The sequence below is a fragment of the Chlamydotis macqueenii genome, chromosome W, assembly GCF_036417535.1.
Source record: "Chlamydotis macqueenii isolate bChlMac1 chromosome W, bChlMac1.mat, whole genome shotgun sequence".
NCBI classification, from domain to species: domain Eukaryota; kingdom Metazoa; phylum Chordata; class Aves; order Otidiformes; family Otididae; genus Chlamydotis; species Chlamydotis macqueenii.
This window is the reverse complement of record NC_141592.1, coordinates 17,728,165-17,750,870: the sequence shown is the minus strand read 5'-3', so window position 1 is coordinate 17,750,870 and position 22,706 is coordinate 17,728,165. Positions and strand designations below refer to the sequence as shown.

At 42.5% G+C, this 22,706-nt stretch overlaps 2 protein-coding genes across 3 annotated transcripts in view; one reads left to right on the top strand and one right to left on the bottom strand.

Moving 5' to 3' along the window:
- LOC147596593 (SWI/SNF-related matrix-associated actin-dependent regulator of chromatin subfamily A member 2-like) overlaps nucleotides 1–22,706 on the bottom strand; it is a 199,302-nt gene that overhangs the window by 157,042 nt on the left and 19,554 nt on the right. The window contains exons 3-5 of one of the 2 annotated variants that reach the window (XM_086769496.1): nucleotides 15,881–16,214; nucleotides 14,379–14,458; nucleotides 6,641–6,890 (exon numbers count right to left, since the gene is read on the bottom strand). In XM_086769496.1, coding sequence (XP_086625622.1) covers nucleotides 6,641–6,890; nucleotides 14,379–14,458; nucleotides 15,881–16,214 — 664 coding nt within the window. Of the gene's footprint in view, nucleotides 1–6,640; nucleotides 6,891–14,378; nucleotides 14,481–15,880; nucleotides 16,215–22,706 lie in introns of both variants that reach the window. The other variant, XM_086769495.1, reaches the window with a different exon arrangement.
- LOC147596595 (uncharacterized) lies at nucleotides 18,163–19,980 on the top strand. The gene is made up of 2 exons (XM_086769413.1): nucleotides 18,163–19,623; nucleotides 19,927–19,980. Exons 1-2 carry the CDS (start codon nucleotides 18,163–18,165, stop codon nucleotides 19,978–19,980), a joined length of 1,515 nt encoding a protein of 504 aa, XP_086625539.1.

Sequence of the window (22,706 nt, the reverse complement as noted above, 5' to 3'; positions counted from 1 at the left end):
CTGTGTTTTGAATTTGCGGCTAAAACATTGTTGTTAACACATCAGTGTTTTGGCTGTTGCTGAACAGTACTAGCACAGTGTCAAGGTCTTTTATTTTTCCCACTCTGTGTTCCCCAGAGATTAGATTGGGGTTGCACAAGAAGTTGGGAGGGGACACATCTGGGACAGTTGATGCAAAACTGACCAAAGAGATATTCCATGGCATATAACATCATGCTCAACAATAAAATTGAGGGATTGGGATGGTTTGGGAAGGTAGTCATTGCTCAGGGACTGTCTGAATATCAGTTTATTTGTGGGAGGTGGCAAGTGATTGTCTTTGCATCACTTTGTTGTTTCTTTCTTTCTTCTTCCTCTTTCCTTCACTGATTAAACTATCTTTATCTCAACCCATGAGTTTTTTCTCTTTTGCTCTTCCTATTCTCTCCCATCCCTCTTGGTGGGGAGTGGGAGTGAACAAGCAACTGGGTTGTTTAGCTACCAATCAGGAGTAACCCACAACAAATGTCTATCAGAAACCTAAGAACTTCCTAGTCCTTCCTGAATTTTCCTAGATTACCCATGCTTTATGTATATCAGTCAGCCTCCAGTCTACTTATTCCAGCACAGACGCAGGACTTCACACTTGCCTTTTTTGAACTCCATGAGGTTCCTGTCAGCCCATTTCTCCAGCCTGTTGAGGTCCCTCTGAATAGTAGTCCTGCCTCCAAGTGTATTAAGTGTATTGACCATTCTTCCCAAATTGGTATTGTCAGAAAAATTGCTGAGAGTGTGCTCTGTCCGATCATCCAGATCTTTATTAAAAATGTTAAACAATATCACACACAGTATTGATCCCCGAGGGATGTCACTAGCAGTTGCATACCAGTTAGGCTTTGTACCAGCAATCACAACCCTCTGAGCACAACGGTCCAGTCAATTTTCCGCCCACCTTATCGTCCACTTATCCAGTCCATATATGACCACTTAAGTTATAAGGATACTATGTCAGATTGTGTCAAAAGCATTACTAAAGTCAAGATAAATTAATTCCACTGCTCTCCCCTTGACCATATAGCCAGTCAAACTGGTTTAAGTGGTCTCTAACCGTATTTTCCTCTACTATGAGTAATGCTTCACTCCCCCGGACCCTGCCACTAGGCTCAGGGACCTGAGAGACCTGAGGACAAGCCTTACCAGTGAAAACTGAAGCAAAAAAAAAAAGGCACTGACTACATCAGTCATTGCTGTGTTCTTTGGCACTAGGTCCCTTGCCCTATTGAGCAGTGGGCCTCTGTTTTCCTTAGCCTTCCTTTTACTGACAGTGTACCTATAGAAGCCCTTCTTGTTGTCCTTCATATCCTTCTCTAGTTCCAACTTGAGCTGAGCTTAGGCTTTCCTAACTTCACGCCTGAGCAATGTCTCTATATTCCTTTCAGGTAGCCCATGTCTGTCTCCACCTTGTGTGTGCTTCCTTTTTGCATTTGAGCTCAGTCATGTGTTCCCTGTTCATCCATGCTGGCCTTCTGCCAGGCTTGCTTGACTTCTTCCATGTCATAAGAAACAACTTCTGCTCTGAGGAGGCTGTCCTTGAAGATTATCCACTTCTCCTTGGCCCCATTGCCCTTCAGAGCAGTCTCCCATGAGATCCAGCCATATTGCCCTTTAAAAAGATCTCAGCGTGGTTGAAGTCTCCCATAAGTACTGAGGTCTGTGATCAAAAAGGATTCCTCCAGCTGTCTAAATGAAACCCTCAACCCTCCATCCTCACTTTCCCAGCTTGACCTTCTTCACAGAATAGTTAAGGTTGCAAGGGACCTCTTGAGATGATCTAGCCCTTCTGCTCAAAGACAGGTCACCCTGAAGGGGTTGCTTAGGAATTTGCCCAGTTAGATTTTTAATATTTCCAAGGATGGAGACTCCAAAACCTCTATGGGCAACTTGTCCCATAATTCGCATCATTAATGAAGATATTGTATTTGCCAAATAACTGACCACTAAGGAACACCACTAGTGACTGACCTCCTACTGGACTTTGTGCTACAGATTACCACCACTTGAGCGCAGCAATTCAGTCAGTTTTCAGTCCTCCTCACTGTCTGCTTATCCAGTACATGCTTCATCAGTTTGTCTATGAGAATATTATGGGAGATAGTATCAAAAGCCTTGATAAAGTCAAGGTAAACAACATGCATTGCTTTCCTTTCATCTATCAAGCCAGTCATCTCATCATAGAAGGCTATCAAGTTGGTTATGTGTGATTTCCCCTTCATAAATCCATGCTGACTACTCCCAATCACTGCCTTGTCCTTCATGTGCCTGGAAATGGTTCCCAGAATTAGTTGCTGCATCACCTTCCCAGGGATTGAGATGAAGCTGACCGGCCTGTAGTTCCTCAGATCCTCCTTCTTGTCCTTCTTGAAAATAGGAGTGACATTTGCTTTCCTCCAGTCCTCCATCATCATGACCTTTCAAAGATAATTGAGAGTGGACTCTCAATGACATCAGCCAGTTCCCTCAGCACTCATGAGTGCATCCCCATCAGGCCCCCATATGTCCACTTTGTTTCAGTGTTCCCTAACTTGATCCTCCTCTACTAAGGGTAAGTCTTCCTTACTCCAGATTTTCCCAGTGGTCTCAGAGCCTTGGGATTCCTCAAAGCAAATCTTCCATGTTAAAAACTAAGATGAAGGCACTGAATACCTCAGCCTTTTCTATAACCTTTATCAGCAGGTTCCCTGCCCCATCCAGTAGCAGGCCTACATTTTCTCCTAATCTTCCTTTTGCTGTTGATATACATGTAGAAGCCTTTCTTTTTGTCCTTCAGATCCTTCTCCAGATTCAACTCCGGGTGGGGTTTTGCTTTTCTGCTGTTTTCTTAAAGAGCTTTATGTATTCACTGCAACACTCAAATCACATGAACTATCTCAGCACATGTCAGTAAACACAATGAGGTCAGATCTTTGTGACTGTGTGTCCTGGTTTCATCTGGGATGGAGTTAATTTTCTTCCCAGTAGTTGCTGTGGTTTGGATTTAATATGGGATTTGGTATGTGAAGAATGCTGATAATACACTGATGTTATTAGTTGTTGCTAAATACCAAGGACTTTTTCAGCTTCCCAGGTTTTGCTAATGTGAAGGTGCGAGAAGGTGGGTGGATTATAGCCAGTAAAGTTGACCCTGCTGCTGGCATGAGACAAACACTCATGTTTTGGATTCTTTTTAAGGGAACCAAGGACCTCTTTAGCTTCCCATGCTTCATAGGTAAGCAGGTACACTCAGATTGGGAGGAGTGGAGATAGGGTAGCCAACAACAATTGGCCAACAGAATTATTCCATACCATGAACGTCATGCTCTGTATATAAGCTCCCAGGGTCCTGCTCGCCCTCAGCGTCTCTTCCCGCTGCCTTATTCCCCTTGTGACCGGTGGTTCTCGGCGTCCGCGGCGTCGCGTCTTCCGGAGTTGCTGCGCTCGCAGTGGTCGCCACCTGGCGTTCACTGCTGGGAGTTCGCATTCCGCGACTACTATTGGGGCTAAGAATAATTCTGTATATTTCTGTGTACATATATCATTATTAGTGTTAGTATTAGTTTTAGTTCTATTGTTATATTAAACCTGAGATTTTTTTCCATCTCAACCCACGAGCTTTCCTTTCCTTTCCTTTCCTTTCCCAATTCCTCTCCCCAGGTGGAGAAGGAATTGGATGAGAGTGCAACTGTCCATATTGTGCCACCAATATAAGCGCTAAACAACCACACCTTTCTTCCTGATTCTCTTCCTCATCCCCCTGGGCAGGGGGAGGGTGAGCAAGTGGCTGTGTGGTACTTGATTGCTGATTGGGGTTAAATCATGACACTGTGCATGGAGTTCTAATTCTTTATGTTTATTTTCCATGCTGCGTGTGTTTGCGTACAGTCATTTAAAATGGGCCACTAGCTATGGTAGTGGGAAGCAGAAGTGTGAAGGCCTCCACATCATGCTGTCCCTGTGGGCACTTCTTTGCTGTTCCAAATACCTCCACTTTTCTTTGAAGAGTCTCTGTGAAGATCCCGTCCATTTCCTGCTCATCCTCCCCGATGCTACACAGTCTGCTCCCCTCCTCGCATAGCTCCTTCATCTGGTGGCTCAGTGCCTCAAACATAGCATATCTCTCACAAGTGAGGCCACCATTGCCCCAGCCCCAGGGAGAGATCCCAGGCACTCCCTGCAGCCCCAGACCTGGACAGTTGCATCCTTCCTCCAGGGCTTTGTGTCTGGGTCAAGCTCCTTGACATGCCAGGGGTAGTTGCTGCAGCAAGTGCTGGAGACCAAGCCCTGTGGCATGTCGCTACCATTGTTGTGCAGCCTCAAGCAGTCCCACACTTTATTGAGCAGAGTTTCTGGCCCCTTTCTGACACAAATTGCCCTCTAAGTACCAATATCCCTGTTAGTTGGTCCTCTTTGTTGCACTCCTCTGTTGAGAATTACTCTCTAGAGGGTACAGAGACTTCTGCCCATTCGTTAAGTTTGTCTCTTTTCTCTAACACATCTCCTCAAACCTGTCTCAGCTAACTGCTTGTGCTAGTTCTCTCTCCGCTCTTGTCCTCTATGCATATATACCCTCCATATCCAAGTTATGTCAGTTTTTAGTCCCATTCTCCTCTGCATTTAGAGGTATAGGACTTGAGGGAGCCTTCAGATTCCCCTGCTGCCACAGCTAGTCACACCATAGAACTTCCTTGCATGTGATGCTCAAACTCCACTTAAACTAGAGGCTATGCTTACTGAAAAGCTGTTTCAGAACCCTGTACCTCAAATAGTTAGAAATAATCTTCTATTTCCCAGACTAAATTTATTTCTGGTCTATTTATTGCCATCTGTTCTTGTACAAACTGTCTGTTACATTAACTAGTTCTTTCCTGAACTGATGCTTTCTTCTTTAATGTAAATATACATATAATAAGGAAAGTAGCAGTTTTTCATCTCCTAAAAGTTGAGAAGTACTCATTGGTATAGCCTCTTCTACTACCTACAGGGAAGTTACAGACAAGACAGTGCCAAACTTCTCAGAGGTGTACACTGCAAGGACAAGATACAGCAGGTGCAAAAAAGGGAAATTCTGATTGGACATAAGGAAAAAAAAATTACAATGAGAGTTGTGCAGCACTGGAACAGAGGCCCAGAGAGGTTGTGGGATCTCCATCTTTGGACACTTTCAAAATTTGCCTGGACAAAACTCTGAGCAACCTGATCTAACTTTGAAGTTAGCCCTGCTTTGAGTAGGAAGGTTGGACTAGATGCTCTACAGGTCTCTTGCAATCTGAATGATTATATAAAGCAATTATGGTTTTTTGAGCCTTTGCTTGGTTAGGCTATATAAACTTTTTTTTTTTTTTGTCGCTAAGCCAGAACATCCTTTCTCTGCATCATCTAATGTAACTCTTCTTGTATTTGTTCTGGTTTCAACTAACTAATCTGAGTGCCTAGAATAGCACATAGTAGGTCCTCTTAGTGATGTGAATAATCATATTAATAGTTTTTACTCTCTGGTTACAAATTAGTTTATGCAATACCAGCCAAATGATTGCTGGCTCAGGTTAATGCTATGATCCCTCATTCAGAGCAACAGTGAAACTGTATTATGGTGCATCCTACATGTTTTCTGAAAAAGCTGTTAGATTATGACTGTACTCCTTCCTGAGATACTTGATATCCTATAAAAGTTCATGCCACTTACCCTCCCTCCTTTATCTGAAAAGGTAGAACACATTCGCAAAACAAATTTTCATTTAATCTGTTTTCAGTGAGATGACCATCTTTTGTCTACTTTCCCCCTATACCCTCATTGTTTTAGTAACAAGAGGAGGCATTATCATTTCAAATCAAGAAAATATACTATGTGGAGTCTGCTTACTTTAGATATAAGTCAGCCTTTCTCCTTCCCCAGTCCTCATGGGGAACTGTATTATAGTCTCAGTAAGGGGAAGGAACAGTATCTTTCTAACCACAGAAAATAATAAAAATTTAGATCCTCTGTGTGTTACTAGGAATATTACTGGGTATTCATCATCTTTTAAATAAGGTACTTAGGAGTCTAACTCAACATTTATGGACAATACTACCTGGTATCCTATTTTTCATCTTCACTTTCTATTTCTTTCCTATTTTTCATCTTCACTTTCACCTCCTTAATACTCTCACTATTCTTTGGTAGTCCAGCCAACCCATTTATCATTATACAAAATTTGTTTTTGCTTGGGCCACTCATTCTTCGGTCTTTTCATTGCCATTTGTTTTCTTCTAATTTCCTTTTGTTTATGGTTCTGAATACTTTCTGTACTAAAATAGTTTCCATGTGGATTCCAAGGATTTTAATTTCATAGCTATTATTATTTGCAGCTTTCCAAATAACACACTAATCCAGACAAGTACTTGAGTTCATTGTAAAGTTAAACTGGTTTGCAATGATACTAACAATATGCTTTGCTAATTCAGAACTTGGGCTGAAATTAAATCATGCTTTACAGTTTGATGTCTCTGTACTCATTTTTGACATGGTCCCTCTATAGAAACTCAATTTAAACTACGATCACTACAATACAGGGGATTATTACAAGAGTGCCCACTGAGAAAGTAAAAAATAAGCATATGCATTTAAATCTTGTTATTCAGCTTTTACCTATATTCACGTTCCTGGAGTATTTCAATTGGATCCAATCCTTGTGGTTTCTGGATAGGGCTGATATGATTCTGTTTTTGCTGCAGCTGCAGAATAGGTGAAGGCTGTCCAGGTGTGGGCTGTGGCACAGAGGGCCCAGGCATAGCTGCAGAAGGTTGGGAAGCAGCAGGGGCAGGAGAAGGCCTCCCACTAGGAGGTGGTACAGAGAGCTTTTGTGGTGTATTGTGAACACTCATATCTGGGGCTTGCCCTAGAACATAAGAAACATGATAACATGAAATATGTAATGCAGTAAAAAATCCAAGATGATTTTTTTAGGTCAAAACATGAAGCTAAGACAAACATTCAAACTTATCAGGAAAAATACTAGGTTTCCCTCCCTACAGAGAAACAAATTCAAATGGGCATTGCAGAACATGATCCAAAAATAATAAAAGTGCATGTCAATTTATGAACAACATCTCTTTTTTTTTTAATTCACACTGTTTTTTAAACAAATCTAGCATTAGTAAGAGCCCTCTACAACTAGTTTCATATAAGTGCAGGACCAAATTTTACCTCTTTATATGTTCATTGTCCTTATACTGCTTGCAAGGATGAATCCACAGTCATAATCTGACTAGAAGCATGAGTAGGCCTGCTTTTACAACTCTCTGTGAGAACCAGTAAGGCATATTAAAATTTCAGCAACAGTACTTAAATATACCTGGCAAATATAAATAGCATCCATTTTGCCCCCAACTCCCAATTAATTATATTCATGTATATGAAATATCTGATTACTCCTTTATGTTATAGCATTCTAACTATTTTGAAAATTAACTAACTCATCAGTTAACATTAATACAGCACCTGCCAATGACAGCACAGGTTTCAGTAATCTAACAAGTCAGGAGTCACTAATGCACACAGATGTGAGATAGTCACTGAGAACAGGCATCTGCAACAATAAAGATATCACTTGATTGTTTGAGGAAATGTAATAATTTATTGCTAAAAGATACAGCTACACAATATGTCTGTAGTCTTGTAAACAATTTCACTTCAGATCCAGCATCCTGACCATCTGACATTCAACCATCTGCATCAATCTCTGGAAAAGGAACAAGCGTATATATTTAATTCTGATTGTAGAGGGTGCTTCATGTTCAGGTGTGGGAACAGAGAGTGCAGCACAGCTGTCTGATATTGAAGAATTTGTGCTATGTCCTTGAACACCACTTGCTCAATAACAAAAAACAGTAATTAGAACAAGATAAGGAAATACCAAAGGCAAAAATAGTAAAGACAACTAAAAATCTATAACCAGTCCAAATGAAGCTTAAGGCGCGTGAACAGTATATTGCTACCAATCGAATTAGATGATTAAGTGCGTGCACTTCACGTGTAACTGAGAAAAAATATAAAAGACTGATGCTGACTGACAATAAAGGTCTCCGGAACACCATCCACGGAGTCCGTGCCTTTACGGCAACATATGGTGCCCGAACAGGGACCTTAACTCGCGGAAAGAGAGCAACTGGTGGCAGCCCCTGGCTGAACGAAAAAGCAGCGGAGAATAGAGACGCGGTCCCTGAGACCAAGAATAAAGCAGCGGAGGTAAGAGACGTGGTCCACGAGACCAAGGAAAAAGCGGCGGGTAAAGAGCCGCGGTCCCCGAGACCAAGGATAAAGCGGCGGGTGATAGCGCCGTGGTCCCCGAGACCAGAACAATGAGAAGCACTGCTTCAAAGGAACATAAATAAATTTTAACGATTCTAACAAAAATGTTAGAGGAACAGAACTGTGCTATTAATAACACTGACCTGAAGAGCTTGTTGATTTGGGTGTCCGCTCACGTATCAGACGCTAACATCTCTAATATATATATATATATGGTGGGCACCTGGGACAGTGTAAGTGTTGAACTATGGGACTGTGCAATGCGGGGTGACCCTGCTGCTCAAAAGTTATTACTGGCGTGGTGTGTAATGTTTGAAGCCTTAAAGAATCATGCGCAGAAGGGGGATCCGACAGCACCCGTTACCCCGTCCGCTCCTCCGTCCATGGAAACAAAGACTAACAGGGAGCCGGAAAATCCCTTTGATCCAGGTCCCATAGATCTGGAAAAGGAGCCCTCAGTCTTTGGAGCTTCCTCGTTATAGAGGTGGCGTGTTTGTGTGTGTGTCCTTCGTGTCGACGGTGTCATATTTTTGTTACTGTTCAGTGTTGTTGGTGTGGACGTAAGCTTATTCCAGCTGATTTATATTTGTGCTACAGCTGAGTGTTCAGGTGTGTGTGGTGTCGCAGGTCGACCCTGTTAGAACGAGTGATACATCCAGGTTCATATTGTTGCGTGCAAGGCGCAGCGTTAAGTTATAAGATCTTTAAGTGAAAACGGACAGGCAGTGCAAACAGAGAAATTAACAGATTACAGTCCGGAGGAAAGTAAAAAAATTTTCTAGACAGGTATAAGTAATCTGTGTGTGTGTACGTATAAGCATGAAGTAAATGGTATGGAATAAGGGGTGAATACTGTCTTGGTTTTATCAGGGATGGAGTTAATTTTCCTCTCAGAAGCTTTGGATTTTGTATGTGAAGAATGTTGATAAAAATGCTCTGATGATAAGAGTTGTTGTTAATGAGACCAAGGACACTGTCTGGCTTTCCAAGTCTCATTAACGTGCAGGTGCAGGGAGCTGGGCCAAAGGCAGACAGAGTATTGTTCATTTAGACATCAGGTGGTGAGAAACTGTACATTGTTCATTTTATATATATTAATGTTCTTATATTTTGTTATTACTGTAGGTTTTTCTCTTAGTAAACTGCAGCGTAAAGTGACGTGTGATTGGCTGACCGTGGCCCCCATTCCCTCTTCCCGCCCCCACTGCCCTGTTCTGCTGAGGGGGCGGGGGAAGGAGGTGGAGATGGTGTTAAGCCCGGGAAGAGGGAGGGATGGGGAGGAGGTTTTCTTGTTCCCTTTCTCATTATCCTGCTTTGGTTTTAGTAATAAATGAATAAGTTTCCCCAGGTCGAGTTTGCTTTGCCTGTAATGGCAGCTTTAAGAATCTCTCCCTGTTCTTGTCTCAAACCTCAGGTTTTTTGTTTCTTGTTTTTGTTTTTGTTTTTGTCTTCTGTGCCCGGGGCCGAGGCCGCCGCCAGGCACCCACCCCCTAATCTGGCAGGGCGAGGGCAGCTTACCCAAAAACTGACATGGTTAACAGATACTCCTGTCTGAGTCGACCAGTGGCCTTTAGCAAGAGAAAAGCTGCAACATTTGAATGAGTTAGTTGACGAGCGATTACAACTTGGACACATACAGCCAACAGACAGTCTCTGGAATACACCTGTGTTTGTAATACAGAAAAAATTAGGTAAATGGCGACTCTTACAGGATTTAAGGGCAGTAAATTTGGTAATTGAGGATATGGGACCTTTGCAACAGGGGTTACCATCTCCTTCAATGATACCTCGTCACTGGAGTATTACCATAACTGATTTGAAAGATTGTTTTTTCACCATACCTTTGCATCCTGAGGATGCTCCACGATTCGCGTTTTCTGTGCTTTCAATCAATATGGGAGAATCCAATCAGCGATATCACTGGACGGTACTTCCGCAAGGTATGAAAAATAGTCCAACCATCTGCCAATGGTACGTCACACAAGCCTTGACACCAGTAAGGCACTTGCATAAGAATAGCCTCATTTATCATTATATGGATGACATCTTAATTGCAGCACCTGATGATTCTCTGGTGGACAGAGTTCTTAATGATATCACCAATGCATTATCCCGATTTAAATTGGTTATTGGTCAAGAAAAAATTCAAAAAGTATGTCCCTAGCAGTATCTCGGCTGGCAAATTATGGAAAGAACAATTAGGCTGCAAAAGTTAAAAATCCCTCAAACAGTGTTTTCCTTAAACAATTTGCAGAAATTGCTGGGAGCTATCAACTGGGTACGCCCAGTATTAGGCCTCTCGACTGAATTGCTTTCTCCACTATTCCAAATACTTAAAGGAGACTCAGATTTAACCTCCCCTAGGAGACTGACTCCAGAAGCACAAACGGCATTACAAACAGTTTTGCTACAGATCTCCATTCATTGTCCTAAGCAACCAATGCTGAAATTTTTAGGAGAATTAACGTTGTATCCAGCAACTCATTTAAGTTACATACCCATAAAAAAAACGCCTTAACAATATTTACAGATGGATCAGGAAAAACGCACAAATCCGTGATTGTGTGGAAGAAAAATGGTGAGTGGCATCATGACGTACAATTGGTAGAAGTTTCAACTCAAATTGTAGAACTTGTGGTGGTGGTACGAGCTCTGTATAAGTGGAAAGATGAATCCCTCAATATTGTCTCAGATTCTGCCTATGTGGTCAATGTAGTACAACACGCGGAATGGGCAATGTTAAAGGAAATTAATAATCCTTTGTTGTATGATCAGTTTCAACAGCTATTGTCAGTATTACATGTGCGAGATCATCCTTACTTTATTGTACATCTGAGAGCTCACACCCCACTTCCAAGACTTGTCACAGAAGGTAACACGAGAGCAGATGCTCTCACTAATGCAGCCCTCGTTCCAAACACACTCATGCAAGCTAAGCTATCCCATGAATTTTATCACCAAAACTCTACAGCCCTTCAACGACAATTTAAGCTGATATGGCAACAAGCTCAGGCAATTGTGCATTCCTGTAGCAGTTGCCAGAACACAATTATGCCACCTTTATATGGGGTTAATCCGCGGGGTTTGTGCTCTCAAGAATTATGGCAATCTGATATAACTCATGTCCCGTCATTGGGCCGACACAAATATGTACATATAACTATTGATACCCATTCCAGCTTATTGTTTGCCTCTGCTCATACAGGAGAATGTGCTCGAGATGTTTGCCAACATTGGACGTCAGCGTTTGCTTTCATGGGGGTTCCCATGCGTATAAAAACAGATAACGGGCCAGCGTATGCTTCTCGTGCAGTCCAAACCTTCCTTGCTCTTTGGGGCATCGAGCACGTTACTGGTATCCCACATAACCCCACTGGACAGGCAATCATTGAACGTGCCCATGGCACACTTAAAAATATGCTTTTAAAACAAGAAGGGGGAATGGAAGGGAAATTTGCAAACGAAAAGTTAGCGAAAGAAATGCATGTGCTCAATTTTCTAAATCACTGGAGTGACAATTCTTCCCCAATACAGAAACATTTTGGATCATCTACTGTACATGAGGCCATCTGAGGGCAAGCTCCAGTGATGGTTAAGAATCTGGAAACAGGTAATTGGGAAGGACCATTCCCTCTTATGACGTGGGGGAAAGGATATGCTTGTGTCTCTACAGGAGCAGTGAACAAGTGGATCCCTGCACGATGGGTACGACCAGCGCTCCAAGCTGCCTTGCGTTCATCGGATTGTTAACAAGCTGTGTGGCAGCTCCATGGACATCAGTCACGGAAAGAAGAAATGTGTGGGTAACTATGGCTAATGCCACGGGACAGGACACCATTTGTCTGTCTGTATCATCTGCAAATAAGCCTTTCAGAATATGCTTGGTTGACCTGCCAGATAGCGGTAGGACGGCAACTCTGTGTAAAACAACAGCAGCCGTGAATGCTGAGTGCTGAACTACAAGGGATGGAACTTTTTTTGATCAGTAAAGATGGACTTCTGTCTTTTTTTTTTTTTTTTAACTATTCAGGAGCTAATGTTACTAGAGGGGTAATGATTGTAAATGCTTTAAGACCTATACATCGCAATGACACAGCATGGTGTAATCACGCAAGCACTAACATATCAAAATCCAGACAGCATAAAAGACCTAAGCGAAGAACACATAGCTTTGAACCTGATTGCCAAGATAATAGAGTTTTGAAAACCAGGTGAAATTATTGCTGCTTCTATCTTTGCACGTGGTGTGGCAAGTGCCCAGGCATTAGCCATAAATTGGGCTGTTGGCTTGCTAAGCAAACAAATGCAACTGCATTGGTACTATCAACGCTGTTAACTGATGCAGATTCTATACGCTACGCTACTTTACAAAACAGAACCGCTGTTAGCCTGCAGAGCACATATTTGACAGGCCTTGCTACACGTGCTGGCCACACGTGCAGCAACGTCTAGTCAGTACTTTTTTACTGAATCTGCTGAGGGTATAAACAGAGGTGGTTTGGAGCGGAGGAAAGGGGAGGGACCCAGAGCACACTTTATTTACAACAGGGGACGCCCTGAAGGTGCTGTGCCTGCCTTCTTTCTCTGCTCTGACCTGGCTGATCATCATCCTCTTGCTCGGTGGTGTCTTTGGTGTAGTCGGGTTGGTAACAGAATAGAGCAGCAACAGATTTTTTATTATTAACACAAAATCATAGTTGTCAGGATTTTGATGGGCTTTGCTGCATGAATCTGTCTGATCATTCGGAATCTATTCACAAAAGTATTCAAAACTTGCAAAAAGGAGTACAAAAACAGCAACAAAGTGATGATTTTGATATATTCAGAAATCTTTTTGGAGGATTGATTTAAGCCTATTACAAATAGCTGTAGGATGTTTATTCATTCTCTTTATATATGTATTTTGATCTGTATTTCGTGTGTGTTGAAATGTGTACTGACTTTAATAGATAAAGCATTGAAACAAGCCTCTTCTTGTAAATAAAGAAAGGAGGAGATGTGGGTATTTCTCGAGCCAGTACGGTGTCAGTGAAAGCAAACTGACCTTGGGGGAGGGATTCAATCATGCTCACAGGAAGAAAGCCATGGAATGAGAAGGGAAGCTTTAAGATACAAGACATTGTTAGTAGAATTTATGGCTTGTTTCAACAGAGGCCTGGAAAAAAAAAAAAAAAAAAAATAAAAAATTAATCACTGGCCTTGTAGATAAGAAAGTCACTGGAGTTGTTATATTTATAATGGTAGAAGAATGCTATAGTAGGAAATTATTAGATGGTAGTGAAATTTAGTTTTTCTTAAGTAATCATGTATATGTATAATGTGTGGTCAGTAATTATATTGAGTAAGCTTGTGTGTGGCATAACTGGGTGGTTGCTATCCTTGGCTAAAATCGGAATTGAGATATTAGGTACCTTAGTAAGCATAATCATTAACATTTCGTGTTTGATTCACCTGCCTACAAAAATGATACAGAAAATACTACATCGGATATTGATAGTAGAAAAACAAAAAGGGGGAAATGTGGGAACAGAGAGTGCAGCACGGCTGTCTGATATTGAAGAATTTGTGCTATGTCCTTGAACACCACTTGCTCAATAACAAAAAACAGTAATTAGAACAAGATAAGGAAATACCAAAGGCAAAAATAGTAAAGACAACTAAAAATCTATAACCAATCCAAATGAAGCTTAAGGCACGTGAACAGTATATTGCTACCAATCGAATTAGATGATTAAGTGCGTGCAATTCACGTGTAACTGAGAAAAAATATAAAAGACTTAGGCTGACTGACAATAAAGGTCTCTGGAACACCATCCACTGAGTCCGTGTTTTTACTGCAACATTCAGGCTGCCTAACAGCTGCAATAATTTCATTTGGTCAACTCATTCACCTTTGAATAAGTGGTAAAACACTCCTTGATATTTAAGTGCTAGGCAAAGTAAAGATCACACCATTTCTTCTTTATGCCTTTTTATTTACCAATTCTTTTTCCTGCCTCTTTTCCCCAATCTCTACCCACATGGTTTAACTTTAACTGTATACATGATATAAAATTACTGTCGTACTCCCTTTTACCTTCTGTCCAAGGTTTAGGGGTCATGGCAGCTATATGTCCAGGTACTCCTGGAGCTGGTCCTGGGCCAGCTGTAGGACCACTCATTGTATGTGACCCAATACCTATAATGTAACAGAGGAAAGAAAATTAGTAAAATATAAAACATTACTACACATTAAAAAATCCCTCTGCATTCCAATATGCTAGTCTATTTATGCAAAGAAGCTTTGTGCATTAAATACAGATTTAAGTGGATTCCACTGTGCAAAAAATTAATGTAATGAGGTATATTATAATCACATCTTTTAAAATACTTGATGACAAAATCACATGCATTGAAATTAAGTGACCAGAGTTATTCAAATTATTTTTAATAAGAAAACGGGATCATCTTTACCCTCAGCTTCTAAAGCTAAATAAGTTTACAGAAATCATTAACTCTTTAAAATAATCAGCATATTTTTAATCTGTTCTTGAAGGTAATTTTGTGCCCAAAATAATTTGTATGGTGTATATTATGATATCATGAACACAGGATTATTATTTCAAGTGAGTAATAAACAGCAGGAGGAGATTAATTGTTTAAAAATAAAGATCACATAGCCTTGGTTAAAAAATGTAAAAATGGAAAAGACAAAAAAATAATACGTAAAGGATATTTTAAATTGCCTTTAAGTAAACTGGTTTAGTTTTGGTTTTTTTTTTTCCCATGGGAAAAGGTCCTAAAAGGTCTGAAGTTGAAAGTAATGAAGACTCAAAAAATACGCACATAATACTGATATTAAGATATCACAGTGGAATCCATATAATATCCACATGGCTAGATAAACCATTTCTTTATTTTCTTGATGTTGTGGAGGAGGGAAAAAGTGAAAGACAATCATTGCCGGCTCATTGCCCCACAATCATCATACAAATTAATTAAATTACAAACAAAACCAAACTTCAACAACAGAAAATTCCCCTCCTTTCCCTCCCTCCCCATTAAATTGATCTTAGGATTGGACTTGTTCAGAAAACATAACAGGTGCAAGTTGTTTTAAGTAACACAGCTGTTTAAGACCAAAATAAGGTTGCATTATAACATCTATTATTATTATGAGAAACTCCTTTCCCTATGTTATACACCTGACAGCATACTGCATACAGTTTCAATTTTCATGATATGCATAATCAGTCAGCTTCTAGATTTTATACATATTTTTCTGCATGGCAACAGGGGAGTGAAAACACATTCTAAGAAGAGCAGTAAAATGTAATTGGTAAATTGTGACAAACATTTTAAAAAGTGGCAGGCATAATCAAGACAGTATATAAATTACTTTTATTTCTATTTTTTAAAAAAGTATCCTATTAATAATGTGCTTTATGCACTTACTCCAACTTAAAACCATAGGTCATTGTTCATATAGATGTCTGCAAATGGTTCCAAATTATATGTCTGCACATCAACAATTTCTGTTATTTTCCACAGGTAGAACTTACAGAAGTATCTTGCCAATGACATGGTGCCTACATTCACTTACCTGATTGTCTGCTATAGGCAGCAGGAATCTGTTGCTGCTGAATGCCAGGCAGGGTCCTCTTTCCTTGAACAGCAAGTTGGAGGGTTTCTGGTAAAGACTGACCTCTAGCTAACATTTTGTATGCTAGAATCTGAGCTCGGAGCTGATGTAGCTGTACAGGACTGAAAGGGGAAGGACCTCTGTTGGGTTGACTCATAACTTGTGGGTCTCCTGGTATCACGGGTCCTGGATGACTTGGAGTCATCAGGGGTGGAGTTGAACCTCGGCCAGACATTGGACTAGGCGCATGTTCTGGTGCTCCCAGTGGAGATGGGTGTGGAGACATATAGCCTGGAGTAGATAACACGTTCAAAAACTTCCAGGTTAATCAAGTCTAAACTCCACTGAAGTTTCTTTACCTTAAACAGTATCTGAAGTATAAAAAATTCTCTCTCACATCAGTAGAGCTGTAATATTTTTGACAAGAACAGAAGTATGATCTGAAATTTACTGAGAAAGCAAGAAGGCTACAAGAGCTATTATTCAAAAGGAATAATTAACTCCCCTCACATATTTTTATATAGTTCCTCAAGCTTATGTGGATTAAAGCTTTTAGTCTGAGAAACAACATTCACTACCTTTTACCATCCAGGTGCTGGAAAACCCAGAGTATCAATTTTGAACACAAAATCTATCTTCTGAAGAAGCTGTCAAACATTAAATCCTATAAAAGATCTAACAGGCTATACTGGGTTTACATGGCACGATTTTGGTAGTGGGGAGGGGGGGCTGCAGGAGTGCCCTCTGTGAGAAGAGACATAGGGCTGCCTTCATGTTGGACAGAGCCAGTTGTAGCTGGCTCCAGAACAGATCCACTGCTGGCCAAAGCTGAGCCAATCAGCAAAGCTGGTGGTGTCTCTGTGATAACATATTTAAGAAAGGGTAAAAATTGCTGCACAACAGCTGGGAGAGAGAGGAGTGAGAATATGTGAGAGAAACAACTATGCAGACACCAAGGTCAGTGAAGAAAAAGGAGGTGCTCCAGGCGCCTGTAAGGGTCAGTCAGAAAATCAGTATTGTCTCAACCTTGTCATCGAGGACTTCCAGGTGGACTATGGATTTGATGTGGCCTAAAAGTTAGGCTCACAACTTGACATGAGTTGCTGTGAGCAGCCTGCCTGAGATGCAGTTGTTTTTTTTTTCTCCCAGGAACAGAACGGAACTGTTATGGACAAGGCCGACTCTGGCCTAACAGCAAAATGTACAACATCCTTGAAACGGCGGACAGAGTGGCACGGAGGTGCCATGGCTCATCCCTGTTGTCAAAACTGGCAGAGATAACTGTGCAGCTGCTATCGAGGAGGATGAATCACAACTGCTGTCTCAAAAACAATGGTGAGAAAGTGCCCTTTAACGGAACTTTGCTAATTATAATGTACAAAAAACACACTTCTGTCCTAAGGGCCGAGAACAGGCGGAGATCCCCGAAGTAAGGAGGAGCAAGGTTTGCCACTTGACATAAAAGGTCGACCCCTAACAACGAGACCCCCGAAGAGCTCTCCCCACCGAGGATCGACATCGACATCGATCGTGAGGACCGGCGGGACGCTGCCTGGACCTGGGACCATAGGGACGCCTTGGACCCACGGTGGTAGCTATTATCTTCTTTTTTCCCTTCCCTATCTTTACTTTTCCTTTTCACTCCCTTTCACCTATCGCACGCCGCTTTACGGGCGAAATAATAAAGTTTGTGCTGTTTGATTGAAACCAACCCCTTTGACGTGTTCGCCGTAGTTTTGCACTTCGAGATCGCATTAAAAGAACTATCATGAGTCCCGAGTGGGCCGTGACATTTTTTAAATTGGCGTAATCGGCAGGATCCTGAAAGACAGAGAGGTGCAGGTTGTGTGTGGTCTGTAACAGGGGAAGGACGGTTCGGTCCAGCCGCACCTAGCCCTACATCCATTCAGATGAGAGGTGTCTAGAAAGCAAGGGGGCTGATCCAAATTTCCCACACACCTCACACACCTAATGGACTTGAACTGAGGTTTGGGCTCTGTCTGACAGGAGTTAATAATCAGATCTCTTAGTGCAAAAGGGGGATCTGTCCTCATATGTATGAGGCTGACTACTCAGGGAAGTGAAGGGCGACTGCAGAGAGTCTGCATTTGTGGAAACTTAAGTTTGGCCTCCCTGTAGTAGATTTTGGTCCCTTCAACCACTCGGGGAAGAGAAGGACTGCGTGTGTGGAAACTAAGTTTAGCCTCTCTGAAGTGGGTTTGGTCCCTTCGTAATAAGAATGGCAGAAAAAGTTGATGATCGGTACTCTTTGTTAGTGAGAAATAGAGACTCACTTTATGAGTTCTTGGCACAGCACAGTGCCCGGCCGTCCACACCTGGGCAAGATTGGGCTCGGGATAATTGGACAAATTTGCAGAGCGTAGTAGATCAAATGACTTCCTTGCAGAAGGAGGCGAGGGTAAAATCTGGCAGAGGCAAAGCCATAGTTTGTGCTGTTCTGGGTGCCAGTCTGGCAGCAGCAGTAGAGGACCGCCTTAAGCGGCGAGAGCAGGAGCAACAGATTATTGAGTCGCTCCAGCGTTTGGTGGAGGCCCTTCAGGGGACAGTATCCACCCTTGAAAAACAGCTGGAGGGAGAAAAGGAGCAAAACCTTTTGCTAAAATCTATCTTGAGGGAGGAATATCCAAAGAATTCAGAATTGGACAGTGAGACAGATCTGAAGCTTGAGGAGAGAGGTATTCGACAGATAAGTCCAATATACCCTCAGAAAAAATTGGAGGAAGTGAGGGATCGCTCTGGCGACCACCCTCGGGCGAGACCTTTGGTTAAAACAGAATTCTTTTATTTGAATGATGAGGATAGCGACCCACAGATAACAACTAAGGAGTCGCCGTATACCGCTACTGAGCTTGCCAAACTGAAGCGGGAGTACGGGTGTCTTGCCAAAGAATCTGAGATGGAGTATGTGTGGCGTGTATCTCTAACCGGGGGAGATCAAATCCAGCTGAGTGAAAAGGAGGCTGAGGGATATTGGGGTCCTGGAGTCTTTTTGACCACAGGAGATAATTGTGCCCCATGGTCCTTAACTCAGCGAGCTGCCTATTGGGCTGGGGGGTTAAACCCTTTGGAGAGAGGGGATCCTCTTGCAATCACTGGCACGGTTGATCAGCTGGTGGAAAGCGTCCAAAAAGCTGCTTGTTTGCAAATAATGCAAGAAAGAAAGTTAACTCCTAGATGTGAATCTCCAATGATGTTGCCGGTGGACCCTGAGAGCATGACTCCCTTGATAAGGGGACTTCCAGAGTCACTTAAACCTTTGGGGATTCAACTTCGAAAGACCATTGAGACACTCGGTCCCTTAGAAAGATTGGAGGGCTTTATGAGAGGCTGTGGAAATACAACCAATAGCCCCGTGAATGTGTCTCCCTCTGATCTCAGTCCATCTCGACCCTCGTCAGGTGATAAAGCAAAGGTGTGGACTTGGGGGGAGGTAGCACAGGAGCTGATAAATTATGGGAGAAAATATGGTCCAGTAAGACTCCCAGAGGACAGACCAAAAGGAATCCGTCAGATAGAAATCAGGGACTCGCCCCCCCATGTCAGTCAACCCAGCCCTCGTTTTAAAACAGCGGGGGGAGCACAGCCCATGACCCGACAACAGTGGTGGCTTTTGGGAATTAAAAAGGGTGTTCCAAGAGATGTAATGGATGGTTTACCCATTGAAAAGCTGAGCAAGGTGGTATCAAAATGGTGTAACCCGAAACAATACCCACCCAAAGGGAAAGAAATCTCACCCATCACACCCACAGCCCCACCTTTGGAAGACACAGGCAACAGAAATAGTGAGGTTTTTCCCCAGACGCAGGAAAACTAGAACCTCCTTTCCCCATCAGTGAGCGAGGGAATGGAGGATGGATTTATATCCGGCAGCTCACCAAGACTAGCAAGGGAGATTTGCTAATTACGGCTATTGTGGGTCCAAAATGTGGACTGGTGACCTTTTTGATTGATACCGGTGCCCAAGTCTCCGCTCTGACTAAAGAAGATGCACAAAGGTGTGGTGTCTCTCCCTCGAGAAGATGTTTTTGTGTCCTGAATGCTTTAGGGTCAACAGAAGCCATGAGTGTTGCTCAGGTAAAGCTAACGTTGCCGGGAGAGGAAAACACAGTCACTGTTACAATGGTGATCGGGAATATTCCTACTAATTTATTAGGAATGGATGTCCTTAAAGGGAAAGGTTGGAAAGACCCAGAAGGGTTGTGGTGGACCTTTGGGACCCTGCAATTAAATATTAGGTTACTCCAAACTGCACCCTCTCTGCCGTTTAGCAAAGTAACTAATGTCAAACAATACCCCCTTCCCCTGGGAGCAAAAGAAAGTATCAGACCTGTTTTGCAGGAACTGCGGAAGCAAGGGGTTGTGATAAATACACATTCTCCTTTTAACTCTCCGGTGTGGCCAGTGCGAAAACCTAATGGAAAGTGGCGACTCACAGTGGATTTTAGGAGATTGAACGCCAACACCGAACCTTTGACTGCCGCAGTGCCCAATTTGGCGGAATTGGTAACAATAATGCAGGAGAAAGCTCACCCAATTATGGCAACTATAGATGTTAAAGACGTTTTTTATGGTACCCTTGCAACCAGAGGACAGAGACCGTTTTGCCTTTACGTGGGAAGGGCAACAATATACTTTCACCCGGCTACCCCAGGGGTATAAGCACTCTCCTACATTGGCTCATCATGCTCTAGCCCAAGAATTGGAAAAAATACCAAAACCTGAAGCTGTAGATGTTTACCAATATATTGATGACATCCTTGTGGGGGGGGGGGAAGAAATAAAGGAGGTGGAAACAACCCACCAGAATATAATTTCTCACTTGGAGAATTTGGGTTTGCAAATTCCTCCCGAAAAGGTCCAAAAGCCATGACAAGAAGTAAAGTTTTTGGGAATTTGGTGGAAAGGGGGAAGGACATATATCCCACTGGACACCCTCACTTCTTTAGATCAGATTAAAATGCCTGAGTCAAAAAAGGATTTACAACATGCTTTAGGACTATTGGTGTTCTGGAGAAAACATATTCCGGACTTCTCCATTATTGCTAGACCTCTTTATGATTTGCTGAGGAAAGGGGTCAAATGGGAATGGACCCCATCTCAGGAAGAAGCTATGCAATTGTTAATTTTTGAAGCAACGGCTCACCAGGCTCTCGGCCCTATCCACCCTACAGACCCTTTTCAGGTGGAATGGGGATTTGCCTTATCAGGATTATCAGTACATATATGGCAACAGGGCCCTGAGGGTCCAACTCGGCCTGTGGGATTTTATTCTCGCAGCTTTAAAGATGCCGAGAGGAGATACACTGCTTGGGAGAAAGGGTTGTTTGTGGTTAGCCTGGCTCTTATAGAAGTAGAGAAAATTGCACAGCAACAACCAATTGTACTGAGAGGCCCGTTTAAAGTGATAAAGGCAGTTACCAGCAGGACCCCTCCCCCTGATGGGGTGGCCCAGAAAGCCTCAGTACGAAAATGGTATGCCCAGATTGAACACTACTGTAACATTTTCTTAGTCACCAAAGGAGCTTTAAAACACCTGGCTATACAAGAAACAGAAAGCTCGGATGGCAGCCAAGATAAACCTGCCTCTGTCATCCAAGCGGCTTCTCCTTTCTCCCCCAACCAAGCAGTGAGTGCCTGGTTTACCGATGCTTCTGCAAAGAGAGAAGGGAAAGTATGGAAATATCGAGCAGTAGCTCTCCACACCTCCTCTGATGAACAAATTATTACAGAGGGAGTGGGCAGCGCCCAAGTAGGAGAGTTAATTGCAGTGTGGAGTGTTTTCCAGCGTGAAGCCCAAGCTACTTCTCCTGTCCACATTTATACCGATTCCTACGCTGTGTTTAAGGGTTGTACTGAATGGCTGCCTTTTTGGGAGCAAAATGAATGGGAGGTTAACAGAATCCCAGTGTGGCAAAAGGAAAAATGGCAAGATATCTTAAACATTGCTAAACAGGGGAACTTTGCTGTGGGATGGGTAGCTTCTCATCAGGCAGATGGGGGCTCAGCGGGTGAATGGAATAACGGAGCGGATGAGTTAGCAAGGCTAGCCCCTGTACAAAAGGACCAAGTCACAGAAGATTGGGAACACCTGCTAGAATGGTTGCATGTAAAGATGTAAAGCGTAAACACACAGGAGCTAACGATCTGTATCGTGAAGCCCTTGCTCGAGGCTGGCCTGTCACCAGAGCAACATGCGAAACTTGCATATCTGCCTGTGAGCAATGTCGTAGGCGACTGGAAAGACACCCTTTAGAAGATGATCCCCTGCATCTAAGAGAGGGTAAAGGTTTGTGGGATGCGTGGCAGGCAGATTATATTGGACCCTTTAAGAAATCAGGAGGGAAACATTTTGTGTTGGTGGGAGTGAAAATAACATCAGGACTAGTCCAAGCAGAAGCCTTTAACAGGGCTACGGGAGAAAGCACTGTGAAAGCATTGTGACAATGGTTTGGAACTTTTCCAAAACCACAAGAAATACAGTCTGATAATGGTTCCCACTTCACTGCCAGAATAGTACAGGATTGGGCACGAAGTGAAGGGATTAAATGGATTTTTCACACTCCTTATTACCCACAAGCTAATGGTATTGTAGAAAGAACCAATGGTTTGCTAAAACGACTTTTGAAACCACAGGAAGGCAATTGGGATTCTCACCTGTGGGAAGCTGTCAAAGGTGTAAATGACAGATGGGGGGTAAATGGATGCCCTAAAATCACTGCCTTCTGTCCAAAAGCCCCTACTTTAATCCCCTCTTTAAAAGGA